The sequence below is a fragment of the Mastomys coucha genome, unplaced genomic scaffold (assembly GCF_008632895.1).
Source record: "Mastomys coucha isolate ucsf_1 unplaced genomic scaffold, UCSF_Mcou_1 pScaffold22, whole genome shotgun sequence".
NCBI classification, from domain to species: domain Eukaryota; kingdom Metazoa; phylum Chordata; class Mammalia; order Rodentia; family Muridae; genus Mastomys; species Mastomys coucha.
In genome coordinates, this window is record NW_022196905.1 from 156,795,303 (window position 1) to 156,812,292 (window position 16,990).

General features: G+C 50.0%; 1 protein-coding gene across 3 annotated transcripts in view; it reads left to right on the plus strand.

Moving 5' to 3' along the window:
• Positions 1-8,286: 8,286 nt before the first annotated feature.
• Positions 8,287-16,990, plus strand: part of Tmem255b (transmembrane protein 255B) — a 29,504-nt gene continuing 20,800 nt past the window's right edge. The window contains exons 1-3 of one of the 3 annotated variants that reach the window (XM_031342582.1): positions 8,287-8,494; positions 13,591-13,733; positions 16,494-16,556. In XM_031342582.1, the coding sequence (XP_031198442.1) occupies positions 8,440-8,494; positions 13,591-13,733; positions 16,494-16,556 (261 nt within the window). In that variant the 5' untranslated portion in view covers positions 8,287-8,439. The remainder of the gene's footprint in view (positions 8,495-13,590; positions 13,734-16,493; positions 16,557-16,990) is intronic. The other 2 variants (XM_031342583.1, XM_031342584.1) reach the window with 2 other exon arrangements.

The window sequence follows — 16,990 nt, forward strand, 5'->3', positions numbered from 1 at the left end:
GGACTGAGACTGAGGACAGGGACTAGGAGAGGCTCGGCCTCTGCAGCAGGAGGAGTGGAGGGAGGTCACCCAGGGCTCCTGATCTCGGGGTGGGTATCAGGAAGCAATGTCTGGATCGTGTTAGATGTGCCTCTGCCCAGGTGTCATCACCACTGAGACACAGCTCTGCGGGGACCCGGAACAAAGAGCCATCTTAGCGCCTGAGCATTGTGTGTGTGTGTGTGTGTGTGTGTGTGTGCATGTGTGTGTTTGTGTGTATGTGTGCGCCTGCACACACGTTCTGATACGCACATGAGCCTGTGATGAGCAGTGTGAGCCTGTGCACTCCGGTACCCACATGAGCCTATGTGGGAGACCCACAAGGTCAAGAGTCTGACTGAAGTTTGTGTGCCAGGGTGGAAGCCCAAGCCCCTGCCATTTTTACAAGCTAGACAGGACCCAGGGCAGGGGGCAGGGGGCAGTCTGCAGGGAAGGCCCTGCTGTGGAGAACAAAGGCAGGACTCCCCTTCCCCCCACCCTCCGCAGGTGTGGCCAATCCAGAGCCTGAGACCTGCATTGTGCCTTGACACAGCTCTGCTGCTCACCCCAAGAGCCTGATCATATGAGTCCCTGTTTCTCGTCCAGTCCTTCTGCCAGAAAAGCAGGCACCATGGGACAGACTGCTTATGGAATCCAACTTGTGCCTCCATTCATACACTCTACCTAGCACTGGCACCAGCCCTCACGTAACCTCTTAAAACTAGGTGGCAAGGGTGGCACTTCCTGATTGAGCTGCTTTGCTGGCTTCTGCTCCTCTGTAACTGTAGCTAAGTGCTTAAAGGGCAGGTCTGTGTCGCTTATCTTTGCCACTCTTCTCCATTGTGCGCAGACGGAAGGAACAACTATTCTGTTGAGTGAATGAGTCAAGGTTGAATTCAAAATCAATATTCAAGTGAGTATATGCTCTCTTTCTCAGAAGATGGAGTTAAGCTTTGAAATCAGGCCTACCTCATTTATATACATGGTTTCTCTCACTGACCAATCATTTGCCTTTGGAAAAGTTTATTTAGTGCCTTGGTTTTCCCATCTGCGATCCCTCGGCATCAATGAAATAGACAGTACTTGAAAAGCATAGCCACAGTGCCAAGCGCTGTGCTCGACCAGGGTGAGGCCTGTCGCCAAGCGCTGTGCTCGACCAGGGTAAGTCCTGTCTGTGTCCCACTCTGGTTCCTAGAGCACTCTGAAAGCGTGGGTTGCCTTTAATGAAAGTTTTGGAACGGGGACCTGCTGGGAGCCTTGTTCCTGAGGCAGCCTGTGAGCCCATGGTCCCTGAAAGGAAGTCAATGTAGGAAACCTGGGGCTCCGGTAAATACTTTTTTCCAAACAGGAAGGAATCTGGGGCTGGCAAGGAAGTGTGTGTCTCTGCCATAACGGCTTAGTTACTTTCCAAATGTCAAAGCAATTTGCAGGTCTGTCTGATTATCTTCAGGCCGGCAGAAGACAGATTTCTTCAGCTCTCACAATTGCTTGTTGGGAAATCTAAATTAGATTACATTTTAAAAATACCCAGATTCCAGACTATTGCTCCCTGTGGAGTTAAGCCTGCTGCAGCCACAGCTGGGCCTTGGGCATCATGATGGCACAAGGGAGGTGGATGAGGCCAACTTTGGCAGCATGCGATGTTCTGCGTGGCCAACTTTTTCATATAGGTAGAGGGACACGTTCTAAAATAACAAATGTGAGGAACAACAATATGAACCAACCAGTATCCATCCCTAGAGCTCCCAGGGACTAAACCACCAACCAAAGAGTACGATGGAGGGACTCAAGGCTGCATATGGAACAGAGGATGGCCTTGTGGGACACAAGTGAGAGGAGAGGTCCTTGGTCCTGTGAAGACTCGATGCCCCAGTGTAGAGGAATGCCAGGACAGGGAGGCAGAGTGGGTGGGGTGGTGAGCAGGGGGAGAGGGGATGGGATAGGGGGGTTTTCAGAGGGGAAATGAGGAAAGGGCATAAAATTTGAAATGTAAATAAAGAAAATATCTAATGATAGTAATAAAAAGAAGATAAAACAACAAATGGTGTGATAAATACACAAAAACACCCCAGTCATTTACCAGCAAGTTTTGGGCATTGTACAACACAGCCAAAGCTAAAGGCCTTTCCCTCTTCTACTGGAATTTTCCTGAGGATAACCTTCCAGATGCACCCATAAATAAGTCCTTGGAACTATGGTGGTCCCGTTCACTCCAGTCAAGCTGACATCTGAAGCGACAGTCACCAACATCCTCAATATTATGAAAAGGGTTTTAAAAATCTTCATTTTCTTGCTATGTAGTTGTGAGAGGTTAGATTATGTCTACATACTTCAACCAACCAAGTCCATCACTCAGGACAAGGGAGAGCATGCTCCCACGCAATGGGAGCCATTCCTGGAAGCTCCGTGTTGAACAGCCTGACCTTGCTGACTGCCTAGATGCCCCCTGAGTGAATGGATGTGCACATTGCTGCAGAGTGACACAGTCCAATATGAGGCAGTGACTGCACCTGTGAATTTCAGCTCATGGAGCAAAGAAGCACGTTGCAATCGGTTCTAAGATTGCTGTGCGGTGCTAAGTACAAGCAGTTACCAGCTGTGAAAGGAGCTTCAAAAGAGACAGGGGGACTTGGAAATGATGGTATTGCTGGAGTTTTTAGGGTGCAAACCTGGGCTCTAGCGGTCCCAATGAGCTTGGGTTTGGCTCCTGTAGCTATGCAGCAAATAAAGAAGCATACATTAAAAACAGAAAAAGGCCTTTTCAGTGTGGCTACAGCAGGAAGAGGAGCAAACGACCGTGTCCAGCGATCTCAAGTCTGTCTTCAGGGCACTACTATGAGGGCTAGGGTTTCTGAGGGAGCAGACACTGAGTCAGGCAAGAAGCCCTGGTCCGCGTGGTTTCACTCACTGTGGATGGATCGTGCTCTAAGCTCCGGTCTGTCCTGAGGGATGGTCTCTTAAGTTGACAGAACTGCATGAAGTCTCTTTCTACGAGAAAGTTCCTTCTCTGGCTGGCATCAGGGCCTCAGCCTTTCCCTTCCCTCCACATCAGACTCTCAGGGAACATTCATTTAATACTCATGAGAATTTGTTTTTAAAATATCTTCTCTTCTACCAACATAGCTACCAAGGATGTGCATCAGAACACAGCTGAAGGACGGAGGTGTGTGAGGAGATCTTGAGTGCTTGTGAGAAAGCTCCAAGAAAACAAGGCATGGATCTTGGGACCTCCATTTCTTCAGAGCACAGTGCTGTTCTTAGAATGTGTTTCCGTGCCCCTCTCAGGGATAGGAGTGCATTTACTCCAGCTGTTGTTATTCATGTGGCTCTAGGGAAAAACATGTTTTTGCCATGTGCGGCTTGTCCTTGTGATTGGACACTTTACTCAGGTGACTCTTCTTAACCCTCGGAGTTGTCTGATGCTCGGAATAAATTCGGCTACTGAGACTTTAACTCTGCCTCATTTTTAGGCCCCCCTCTCCCAGGTTCACACCGCCAACTAGAGTGGTAAACAGATGCGTCCCCATCATGTCTATGCTGGTGATTTTGTGGGTGTTTGTGTCTTTGACATGGGGCCAAGAACATGGCTCAGCAGGTGAAGGGGCTTGCCACCAAGCCTGATGATCTGAGTTCAAAGTCTTGGATGGTGGAAGGAGAGGATCAAGCCCCGCAAACCATCCTATGACCACCACACTCGTGACATGGCACATGGACGAGCATGCATGCACAACTGCATGTACATATGCATGCATATACACACAAACCCCAACTACATGTATATATGCATGCATACACACATAAACCCCAACTGCATGTATATATGCATGCATATACACATAAACATATATATTTAAAATATCTATTAATTCTCTACTCCAAGAAGTACAGTTTGGTGTATTCCAATCAGCTTTCACCAAAGGAAGCTTTTAGGAGTGCTCACACACACACCTCAGTGCAGTCTGCTAGGACTCCTAAGACATAATAAGAAGCTCAGCCTCTGGCCTGCACCAGGCACCCCCAAACTTAGTTATACCAAGTTGTGTAGTAAACACGACCCTTTAGACTCAGGAGGCTGGCCAGATTGTGGCCAATTTTGTAAAAATACCTGGCATCTCTCCCACTTCCTGGAGTTTGGGCCATGGCAACCAGGCATCTGGTGCCCACAGACCCCCTAGGCAAGCTCCTGTTAGCTCCAGCTCCAGGCCCCTGCAGAGCCGCCTGGTTCCTGCAGCTGCCTGTAGCACCTGCCTGCTCCCTGTCCTCTGTTCTTGGCTGAGCTGGAAACATGCCCAGTGTCTCTTTAGAGGCCATCTGCCTCCACATCTGCATCCCTACCAGTGTCTGGGCTCCTTCGGGGCCGAGCTGGATCACCTCTCTGCTTGCAGTGAGCAGCTCATAGCCAGGTCTGAACCCTCAGCGCTCAGAACAAAGGAACCTACCTTGCGTGTCTGTCTGCAGCTGTCTCCATTTCCCCGACAGGTAGGGCTCTCCCCTCCCCTCCCCCCACCTTCCTGTTGGCCTAGATACCAAGGGGCCTTGGAGAGTTAGCAAGGTTGTGGCAAATTCCTGGGTGCAGATGAGGGAAGGCTGGGATGCTGGGGTGGGGCTCACATTTACCGGATTTCTCTTTTCCTTCAAATGCCTTGGCTGGTTCTGTGGAAACTGGCACTCAGACTAGCTCCTCTAGATCTGGGAGGGAAGGGCACTTAGGGCCCAGCTTCCCCAGAGCAAAATAAGCCACCTCCCTTCTCATCCTGCAAACAACTGGTGATCTGGGAAAAGGCTCTTAAGAGTTCCTGAAATGTTCTCATTTGTGGTCGAAGGGACTGGAAATCGCTCTTCACTGCACTAGGCCTCAAAAAAAGAAACAAACAAACAAAAAAAACCCACTTTGCAGAAACCTTCCGATTAGAGGAGTGATGTGTTAGGGCAGGTCCATAGGTTTCTTTGTACCTCACACAAATACCAGGCAAGGTTTTTCCCTGTAGCCCAGGCTAGCCTCAAACTCATGGAAATGTTCCTCCCTCAGTCTTCTGAGTGCTGTATGCATTGCAGGTATGAGACACCATTTGCAGTTTACTTCATAATATTTGTATCTCTAGACATACTCAATGGCATTTATGTAATGGCTCCAGCAACCAGGGCACTAATCCTACTGGTCGCAGGATCCCTGTTATTGGTTATGTTCTGGCCTCAATGTTTCTGACAGTTACGGACCAGCCTCAGTGCCCAGGTGGCCATTCACCATCTCTGGTAGATATGTACTGGCCTAAGTGCTCCTGAAAGTCACATGCAGGTTATAGCATCCCTTGAAGTCACACACCGGCACAGTATATCTCTGACCTACCCATGCCTCATCGTATCTCTATCCATCTCAGTTTATTGGATCACGACCTCCTAACACAGATCTTGACTGCTACAGTGGCCTAAGCAGCCCCCAACCCCTCACATCCCTTGGGAAAGGCTAAGAGACCTTTAAGTTTATGAAACACTAAATTCTGCACTCTCCGACATGTTGGCCTTCTTCTCCAAGCTGCCAATGCCTGAGCCCCTGGAGACACACCTTATCTTGATCCACCAGCATCTTCATCTACTTTTTTTTTTTTTTTTTTTACTGATCTGCCCTCCCTACCACCATCCCCCCAGCCCCTGGAGCAGTGTCTAGAACAAGGTGATGGCTCAGGAAGTACTGAGACTAGAAACTGCCCTGCACTTTCCATGGTCATAGGAGATTTCACTTTCACTATATTCTAATATAGGTCTTTGATAGCCTATTTAGATTGAGCTGTATGGCTCCTTCACTTTAGGTGCAGTGTGGTTTCCCTGGCTGGCTTGGCTTCTTTCCATTGACAGACATTCAGCAAAATGGTGATTTAGAAAGACTCTGGAGGATTCTGGCAGCCCCAGCCTCGGTGAACCACAGTTCTTCCAAAGGATTTCCTAAAGGCCTGTTCTTGGGATATCCTGAGAGCCCACTGCCTTGTGGGAATATCCTCAGTGTGCCTACATCGGGCTTGCTGGGTGTTTGTACAGGGGCAATCCGCCCCTTCATTATGGATGTGTTGTGCCCGTTTCTTGAACCCCAGAAGACCACCAAGGAGCCAATTCTGATGCACTCGCCCTAGGGTCTTTTTTCAAGCTCAAGCTTGGGCCACACCATAGTCACTGACACAGCCGGACAGGAGGGTGAAGCCCGGGGCCCAGTTTCAAGTAAGCATTCATAGAGGCAAGCAAACAAGCAAGGGGGTGTCTAGCCTGGCACACATCTGATTGGGGGGCTATTACGGAATTTGTTGCCCTTTCAAATGATTGCCTGGTGCTGGAGCCAAACCATAAGCTTTCGTAAGTATTTACTTAGGTACGTCTGTAACTTCGGCTTTCCTCTGGATGGCTGGTTGTTAAGGAGTGACTTGGAGACCAGTGCTAGGTGCAGGGTTATTGGTTAACTCCAATTCAACCTTAGGTCAAGTTCTCTATGATGAAGCCCGAACCCAAGATGGAGTTGGTCTGGTCTCTCAGATGCAGGTGCCTATGTTCTCTTCACTGTTAGCAAGCTAGCAAGCACAGCTCCTCCATGGTCGCTGCTTCAGTTCCTGCCTCGGCTTCTTCCGATGATAGACTGTGATCAGATGTACAAGCCAAAGAAACTCTCTCCTTCACGACCTGCTTTTGGTTGAGACACACATTATCTGCTCACTTGTTTCCTGCAGCAACCCCACTCCACCCCTGCTTCCCCAGCAGCCTTCACTCAACCTGCCAAAAAATGACCCAATTGTCAGCAGTGTCTTGCTGAGGAGACAGCCTTCAAGGGTCTTCCTTGCTGAGGAGAGGCTGATTTCCCATCCTCCTCCTCCCTCCTCCCTACCCGGCTGCCTCTGTTTTTGCAGCTAAGGATCAGGCTAGCAGCCTCATGCCTGCCATAATGTAAGCACTCTACTGTGGACCTGTGTAAGTCCATAGCTCAGTAAGTACTCTACTATGTAAGTACTCTACTATGGAACTGTGTAAGTACTCTACCGTTGAGCTATGTAAGCACTCTACTGTGGACCTGTGTAAGTACTCTGACACTGTGCTATAAGCAGTCTACTATAGACTTGTGTAAGTACCCTACCCTGAAGCTATGTAAGCACTTCACCATTGAGTGCTATAGTCCTGGTTCTCAAAATATTTTAAACAATGCATTAGTAGTCTTTAAAAGACTTACTTTCCCCTACTGCTGCTATGCACGGTGCTCAGTCTTGGTTAGTTTTTTTTGTCAACTTGACACAAGTTAGAGGAGTCTTAGGAAGAGGAACATCGACTGAGAAGCCGCCTCCATCATATTACCTGTGGGCAAGACTGCTGAGCATTTTCGGTGTTTAGGACTGGTGTGGGAGGGCCCAACTCACTGGGGGAGGTGCCACCCCTGTGTAGGTGGTCTTGGGTGGTATAAGAAAGCGGGGTGAGCGAACTATAAGATGCAAGCCAGTAAGCAGCGTCAGTCCATCTGTGGTCTCTGCTTCAGTTCCTGCCTTGGGTCTCTAATGATGGACTGATCAGACATGTGAGCCGAAGAAGCTCTGTCCTTCCCAAGCTGCTTTTGGCCATAGCATCTTTATAGAAGCGACAGGAACCTAAGACATGCCCTGTCTGCTCGCCTGTTTTCTTGCAGCCCCTCTCTGGTTTCCCATAGCAGTCTTCACTCAGAACTTTAGCTGGGGTGTGTGGGGTAGGAGGAGAACACCCCTGCCCTTGCTGCTGGGTGGGGGAATGCCCAGGACAGAACAGAGTTTCCATGCTGTATGCAGATCCACCAGAACCCCAACTGAGAAGGTGCCTCCGACCATCACATCACCTGTGTGCAAGTCTGTAGAACATTTTCTTAACGATTGATGCGGGAGGGCTCAGCTCACTGGGGGTCTGAAGTAGGCAGGGCCTTGAGTCCTTTCCAGCTGGGTGGAGAATCCCTCTTCTGCACCTGCTGACTTTCTCTGTTGCCCTCCACCTGAGCCACCCAGTCCTTGGTCTGGAGCCACTTCTGACGGAGGGTTGGGTTGTGGCCAGCCGTCCACAGTGTTTCTTCAGGTACGTTAATTCTCATTGGGTCTGTGGGTCTTTTTCTAGACTCTTAATTTCCAGGGACTAGAGACTGGAAGGGGGAGGGGGGAGAAAAAGGAGGGGGGAAAGGGGGAGGAAGAGGAGGAGGAGCGGCAGGCAGGCACCAGGACCTTGGAGGGAGGAAGGGAGGTGTAGGAGATGGAGGGGGCCGAGGGGTGGTGGAGGGAGAAGGGAAATGACCAAAGGATAAGTAGAAAGAAGTGCCGGTGGAGTAGAGGAGAGCAGACACAGGGCTACACTTCTTGCTGCTGGGCCGCCTGAAACCTAATCACCGGGCAGAAGGAGGCTCGGAGCACTGCCCTCCCAGCGGAGGGCACTTCGGGAATGCAGCCGCTCCCACCGCCTGTGCCAGGCCCTCTGGCTCTGCTGGACACCACAGGTTAGTTAAGGGCATCATTGATATTTCTGCCGCTGGCAAGCAATTTGGGGGCCCGGGAGCTGGGTTACAAGTCTAGCTAATCTAAGAGGGGAACTACCCGCACAGCTCAGGACTCTGGGCACAGGACTCCTTTGGGGTTTGGGGCTGGGACTCGGGTTCACATGGCGCAGGCCACCTATCCATTGGTCCTTCATCCTTCTCCACACCAATCTACCCACTGTTCCCTTCGGTTTCTGTCCCGGTGTTATCTTTCTGTTAACAGACCCAAATCCTTTTAAGTGGTTAAGTCCCAGACCAACACCTTTCCAGTCCTACTGCATTTATTTCAGTTTCTAAACTTTTCCGGGAAATGTTTAAAAGAATCAGAGAGCGCTTCCTGCCTGAGGGGGGCGGGGAAAGGTGCGCAGGGATTTTAGAGTTGTTGGAGCTAGCGAGGGTTCCACCTCACACCCCAGCCCCTCCATCTCTAATTGTTCCCACATCAAGCCCGACGCAGCTGAAAACCAGGTCCGTCTGGGCAAACAGGAAACCTGGTGCAGGCTCTGGCTCCAGCCAGTTAGGCACCGGAGCTCTTCTGGGAGGTAGCCTGACCCTGGAGGGATGCCGGGCATTGTTCCTGGAGGGGAGAGGGTGGGGGAGATTTACATGGTGACCCCCTGCTGTGGGATTAAGGTTAGGTCAGAGTGGGGGTAGGGGAGCTCTTGAAGATCCTTTCAGAACTCCTGGTGATCGTTGGGAACCCTGGTGGAGACACCTTTAGGAAGTCTGATTGATTAGTGCTGTTTAATAATAATAATAGGTGTGGCTTCTTTCTGAGAGACAGTGCTGTACCTTCTCATCTGTAAGGCCAGCTGCTCTGCGGTCATCAAGTCAATTCTCCAGTAAGACTTTAGACCCAGGCTACCACACTTGACCCAGAGGATCAACCTCACTCAGGATTTCTGGCCTTGTAGATAGCAAGGTCATAAGAAGGACCTTGCTGGGTCTTGTAACTCTTCCCATGGTGCAGCACAGAGGATGGTCTGTCATCCATCAATGCCTGCACCTCTGGGCTGACCAAGTGGAGCTATGAGGACCTTGAGTCAGCAGTTCTAGCCAAGCAGAGCAGGAGCCTGGGAAGGACAACATTTGCAAATGAGGGGCGATGTGGGGGTTGGGGGGCAGAAAGTGGCCAGGTGGTATGCTGGGGTATTTGGGGAGGGCATACCTGAGACCGAGTAGACAGGAACATTAAATACAGCTGGCTCAATGGCACCCTCAGAACAGCCCTGTGATTTTTCAATGGGATAGCTTTCACAGACCGGCTCTGAGGACATTCTAATAGACTCAGTCTATCAAGTTGCTGTCTTTGCCCTCTCTACCCAGGTGAGGTCTTACTTACACCACACCAGATGCCACCTCCTCCCAGGGTGAGCCGGACGCTGGCATCCTGAGAGTGAGAGGCACAGCCCTGCTTGGCCTTCTTCTCCCTTGCGGGCGTGCGTTTGTTCTCGGCACAGGGCAGTAGCATCTTATTGATGGGATAAGGGACAGAGGAGATGGTGCAGTAATTGAGAATCTGTCATATGTGAAATGCCTTTCATCTCCAAAACCTGATGTGGAAATGTTTGTATCTGGGGTTTCAGACACCTCTGTCTTCTTGGGTTGTTTTTTACTTCCTTATTTTTTATGCCACACTGAATATTCAGATGTATTTATAAAAGACACTTTGGGTGGGACTTTCTTGCCCCCGTATTTCTGGTGGGAATCCATTAACTCCAGTCCAAGAAGTCAGAAAGGGATGCTCACCTGCCCTGTCCAGCCACCATTCAACTTTCCAGACCCTGTCTTAACCTGGGAACTGTGGACAGAAATGCTGGCAGCCTGACCTTGCTCATGTCTCTGGGGTTTTACCACAGAATACTCTAGGGGGAAAGTCAGACTGAGGAAGGGAGTGGTAAGGGTCGAACAGCTGTCTGGGATATAAATGAGTGATGGTATAATTTCAAGGGCTTGGCCTTTGGCCAACTGTTTTTGTAGGTCAGAAGCCATAGCTCTTTAACAGTGCTAAGTGTCACCAGCCCAGGATGTCATGTCATGCTAGTGACAACAGAGAGGATATGGTCCAGGCTGCTGTGGTCTGGTGTCACCCCAGGTGAAAGAAGTTTCAGCAGAAAGGTCCACCCAGATCTCAGCTGTGTTGTTGGGTCATTATTAGTTGTCAGCCATGTTGGGTCATTATTAGTTGTTTGGAATGTAGTTGATGTGGAATGCACTTAGGTAAATGGAGAAAGTGGAAACCCTTTAGGAGGAGCAGCACCTACCTGATTCACTCCAGGGCTGGTTTCTACCTGCTAATCCAGGATGCTCTTGTTCATTATCTCTACAGACACCCACTGTGAGGCAAGACCAGGCTGTACCTAGGCCCATCCTACTGCAGGTGGCCCCAGCCTCCTTGGCTTGCTCTCGAGGCTGTGTGCTCTTGCTAGGGCTGTGGGTACTGTGGAGAAGGAAGGGGCTGCTGCAAGGCCTTCCACGTTCTGTCAAGGGTGCCCTGTGCCCTGTTCCTGATGCTTTCCAAAAAAAAAAAAAAAAAAAAAGTTGTTGCCTTTGGCTCCTGCTAGCCCTCGTCACATCTCACAGGCCTGAGCTATCCAGGGTCGATTCCATTCAGCCTGCCTCTCTTCCCTTACATTTATGCAGAGGTTGTGGACACAGGAAAAAGTGGAACTGGGGTTTCTCTTTCTGCTCACCCCGCTGCAAGAGCCTCTCCAGCTCCCTGTTCTTCAGCTCCCCGGCTATCCACTTACCACCCAGCAACCACTGGGCTTTCTCAGGACCAGCTGGATCCACTCCCCAAACACCTCAAGGCCTCCTTTCCTGAGTACTCTTCCCATACCGCATTCCAGATTCCCCTCGCCCCCCTCTGGAATGCGGCACTTTATAAAGTCTATATGTGCCATGGCTCATCTATGTCTGATGGCCTTTTGTCCCTAAACAGGAAGCCCCTAGTGAGGGTATGAGATCACCTTGTGCTCATGGTTGTGAGTCTGGGATCTGAAGGCATATGCACACAATGAAAACTCAAGTGGGGGATGGGAACCTGGGGCATGAATGAGAACGAGGAGGGGAAGCAGAGGGATGAGTGGGAGAGCGAACACGTGTGGCGGTGTGCGGCGGTGTGCGGCGGTGTGTGGCGGCATGCCGTGGCGTTTCTGCAGTTGACATTGAAGTAGGCCCATAGGGTGAGCAGAGGCAGGTACAAGGCCTTGTATACTCTGGACATAAACCGTCCTCTAAGGCAAAAGAGTGGGGAATCAGAGGGGGGAGGGAGCCTGAACCCACATTTGAGGCCAGGACTTGAAAAGCCTGCTTAACAAGAGCTCCATCTTCTCCCAAGCCGGGGACCTTGGAAGCAGTGAGGGCAGAGATGACAGGGTGACCTTTGCCAGCTCCTGGGAGCCAGCGACTGCTGTGTGTGTGGGGGAATGGATAGAATTGGTGGTTTAGGAGGAGATTCGCAGGAGAAACCCGTCCCATCCTGCTCTGGAGAAGGGTGAGGAGGCTGAACAGAGATGAGCGAGACCTCTGGAGATGGGCCTTGCTCCTGGAGGTGTGCCCTTGCTGGGTGAGGTAAAAATGGCTTTCTCAGGTTAGCTGAGTCATGTGGAATGTGAGAAGCCATCTGTGGTGCTTTTTAAAATTTATGTCTTGAGTCTGTAACTACCCTTTCCTTAAGTGTCATAGTCTTGACTTGTGTCAAGCTTCACTGGTGGGATCAAAGGTGTGCGAAGTCGTCAAATGAGAACCTACCAGAGCATGAAGATCTGCCCTAGCAGGCTCCTGGCCATTTTAATAATTTTTTTGAGACAAGGTTTCTCTGTGTAGTCCTGGCTGCCCTTAAACTCACCCTGTAGACCAGGCCGAGTCTCTCAGAGATCCACCTGCCTCTGCTTCCTGAAAGCTGAAGGTCAAGGCGTGCTCCACCATGCCCGGCTCCAGTGGGCATTTGAAAGGAGGTATACTTGGGTAGGTAGGCAGGCTGCTTCCTGGTGGTGCAGGTACCGTGCAGTGTGGACACATATATAGGAACACAGGAGTACACACACTTGCAGGTGTGTACACACTCACAAACTGTTGACTTGTAGGACTCTGGAGGAGGATGAGGCCACCAGACGTTTCTTCCACTCCACTTGTGTTTGCAGTGATATGGCCAGTGACATGCAGTGATATGTGATGCATGGCTGGATCGGGGTTGAATATGCCTTCTCCCTTGGCTTTGCCCATAGCCTGTGTTTCAGGTATGGGTATGTAGTGACTAGGGGAGGCAAGTGGCAGTCAATGGGAAAGCTGCTCTAGCCTCCCCAGACCATCAGGGAAGAGTCAGGCTCAAGGTCGCACTGTGGAGGGTGGAGCTCTTTCCCATGAGCAGCCCCTGGAGTTGGGCTGCATAGAGCCCGCGTCCAGAGGAGCCCTCTATGGCTCTTGCCTTTGTCTGATGACGGCTGGAGAAGGATACTCAGTGGAACTTCCTCTCATGTTCCATAGCGGTTGCAGGGCCTGGCTATTGTATTTGTATCTCAGGAGGTAGGACAGAGGCCAAGCTGCAGCTCCCTGAAGTGTTCCTGAGTCCAACAATCTCTGCGGAGCTGTAGCATGGTCAGAACTCAGTCTCCCAGCCTGAGGCTGCAGACGCAACCCTCTGGCCAGGTGGGTAGGTCTACACCCAGAAGGCCCAGCAGCTGGCAGAAGAGGTGCAGCATCTGGGGCACAGCTGCCCCTGAAGGTGCAGCATCTGGGACACAGCTGCCCCTGACACTCATGGCACCTATATGGCTGGCTCCTCTTTAACCTGTGAAATCCTTCTCTCCTTGGACATGAGATGGATGAAGACAAGCCACTCTCCAGCCTCAGGCAGTGATCCCTGACTTTACTCAGGATCGACAAGGAGGAAGGAGTGGGTAGGCTGCTCGCCTGCCTTAGACCAGGCTGGACCAGGTTTCCCTGTGTTGGTAGAGGACAGGCCTGGAGCTCACAGGATTCCAAATGACTGGGCCAGGAGCATAGTGGGTGGGTAATCAGCCCCCAGCTCACCAATACCCTTCTTTTCCTCATAGAGGGCTTTGCAAGGAGAAAGAAGATCTCTTTGTGGTTTGTGGGCTCTCTGCTGCTGGTGTCCACACTTATCCTGACCATTGGCCTTGCTGCAACCACCAGGACAGAGAATGTGACTGTGGGCGGCTACTACCCAGGGATTATTGTGAGTCAAAGGCCTATGGGGGACTGGGCAGGGTGTTCAGTGATTTAAGTGGACAGATGCATCACCTGCTAGTCTATGGTACTGGAAACTTCCTACTGGGGGGTGGGGCAGGGGGACATAGTCCTAGGAAAAATGACCCTAGCCTGATGCCTAGTGTCTGAGAGAGTATCCAGCAAAGAGAGAAGGCTGAGGGCTGCTGGTTACAGGGCCCTAAGATAGGCTTGCACCATGTTCACAGGACAGTGTTGTCATAGGGCCCCCCTGGAAGGTAGACCAGTCAGGAGAAGGGTATGACTTGGTGATGGTAGAGAGGGTTCAGGGCCACATAAGGTTACACGGTAACAGTGGGGAGGGCCTGGAACTGAGTCTCTGAAGAGATGGTAACATTCTCCCCAGATCCCTATAGGACCAGCCCTGCTGCCCCTGGACATTAACACGTACAGCAGCCCCAGCATTCCTGGCAGATGGGCTGGTGGCTTTGAGATCCCCATGGAGAGGTCATGGGTTGAAGCTGTTGTTCATGATGCCACCATTGAAAACAAGGAGGAGGACGGCTGTGTGCTGGCTTCGCACAAAAGGGCGAATGACTCTAGGGACGGCGCTAATAACTTCAACAAGGCAGGACTCTCAGGCCTCAGCCTCAAAACATATTTGCTTTCCTTTAATCTTTGTTGTTTATTTATGCATCTTGGATACATGAGCCCTGTTATCTGCCTGGATATAATTCATAGCTAGCCCTGTGTATAACGCCTCTGTGTAGGAATGGTTGCTGTAACATTGTAGGAATGGTTACTGTCACATTGCATGAAGCGCATACCAGAGATACTGTCCTTGTACCAGACTCTTCTCCCACGTTGTCAGGGCAAGGAGGGGATCCTGAAATTCATGAGCTAGACTGTGTGAAGGTGTAGCATCTCTAATTCTCTGAAGAGTGTGAAGGTCAGCCTGGAGTGGTAGTTGCTGCCTGTTCTCAGCTACACTTGTTTGAGAGTCTCACCTCAGGGAGCTCTAGTTTCATTTTGTTGTTGTGATAAAACACCTTGACAAAATACAGCATAAGGGTGAGGTTTATTTTTAGCCCACATTCAGGTTATAGTCCACTGTTGAACGCTAGGATGGCACAGGAACAGCGGCTTGAAGCAGCTGGCCACATCCCATCCACAATCAAGTGCAGAGAGGAATAAACGCGCCCATGATGATTGCTTGCTGTTTGAGTTCAGCTTGACTCCTCCATTCCTAGGGAACTGTGCTGCCCACAGTGGGCAGGGTCTTCTCACATCAATTCATTTAAGCAAGTCTCCCACAGACATTCCCAGAGGCCAACCCAACATAGACCACCCTTCATTGAGACTCTTTCCCCAAGTGATTTTAGGTTGTGACAAGTTGGTAATCAAAGCTAATCACCACAAGATTATATTCCAACATAGAGTATCTCTGAGGGAAGCAAGCAAGGAGATATTGCCCTGGGGGATGAACTAACAATATATTAACCAGATTAACTTTGTCTGGGACTTTGTATCTTCATGGAGGTGATAGTGAAAGTCAGGTCAGAGACACTGTATCCAACAGAGCTGAGGGATGCTGGCTACCTCAGGAGAGTGGCCTGGGCATGAGACACTGTATCCAACAGAGCTGAGGGGTACCAACCACCTCAGGAGGAGAGTAGCCTGGGCATGAATAAAAAAATCATCAATTTTGGATAAAAGTTTTCACATCCAAAACATATTAAACTTAGTATAACATATATTTTAACATCTTTATGATGTTTGGGTCTGACATTTGTGAACTGTGGTCAAGGAGTGTGGCCTTCAAAGCTCAATACTTGGAGAGATGCTATTCTTCACAGTCAATATGGGCCAGTGCTTGACCCCTCAGACTAGCATGGGCTCAGAGGAGTGTGTTCAGAGCACCTCTGGAACTCAGATCCAATGCCCAGGCTTTGAGATGAAGACAGGTGCAAGCATATGACCCTAATACCTGACTGACCCTCTGCTGGGAGAACTCCTAGACCCCAAGCCTCCATCTTGCTTTTTTCACATGCCCAGGCTGCCTGCTGTCCAATCTGAATTCTAGTATAGGCAAGGTGTTGGTATCCCTTCTGCTGAAACATCATAGGTGTGCCACCTGCCAAATCTCTTTCCCTCTTTCTTGGGCTGGCTTTAGAGGGCATGTCAGAAGGTCAGTGAGATGGATTCAGGTCCCTACGAAGATGTACGGGGGCTTACTACCTGACTTCTGTGATCAAAAGTTGGGCTGATCTAGAAGCATCAGCTTCTGCCCCACCAGTGGGCATTGGAGGGGACAGGATGGGACTGTCCCTCTCTAGGGACAGCAACTCCATGCTGCATGGTAAGGATGGTCACACTGACAAAGTATTTAATTAAATGAAATTAATTAATTTTTTTAAAGATAGGATCTCATTTGGGAGCCCAGGTTGGCCATCCTCCTGCCTCAACTTCCCAAGTGCTACCACACTCAACTGGACAAAACATTTAAGGGTGAATTATTAAATATTTAAAACTACGTTTACTTACCTTGAAGGGAGGATGGCATGCATGCTATGGTTCATATGTGAAGGTCAGAGGAATTGGTTCTCCTTCTACCATGTGGGGTCCTGGGGATTGAACTTAGGTCATTATGCTTGCCAGCAAATGCTTTTACATACTGAGCTATCTTGCCAGCCCAAGGGCTGTTATTAACTGTGATGGGTCAGTATGATGATAACCAAACATCTCTCTCTTGTTCTTCCTCTCACCTCAGCTGGGCTTTGGGTCTTTCCTGGGAATCATTGGCATTCACCTGGTGGAGAACAGAAGACAAATGGTAAGAAGACACATCTTTCTTGCAAAATGGGCTTGTAGGGAGTGTTAGTCCCTTAATATAGAATGCTATAGTCACAGGTAGGGTTTCTTCAACACATTCACCTAAAACCCAAAATTCAGGGCCTAATTGGTGCCATTCACAGCTTGGTCAAAATGAACATAGCTCATAGATGATCAAAGAGAGGAAGAGATGAAAACAGAGCAGGGGATCTGGGGTCAGATATTAGAAACTTAGTTACTGTTCTGTTGCCGCGAAGAGACACAGTAACCAAGGCAACTTATAAAACATTTAATTGGTGGCTTGCTTACAGTGTTTGAGGTTGAGTTTATGATCATCATGGTGATAGCAGGGCATCAGGCCCATGCAGATATGGTGCTGGTGAAGTAGCTTATGTGTAATCCACAAAGTTGGGGTGGGGTGGGGGGAGAGGGGGG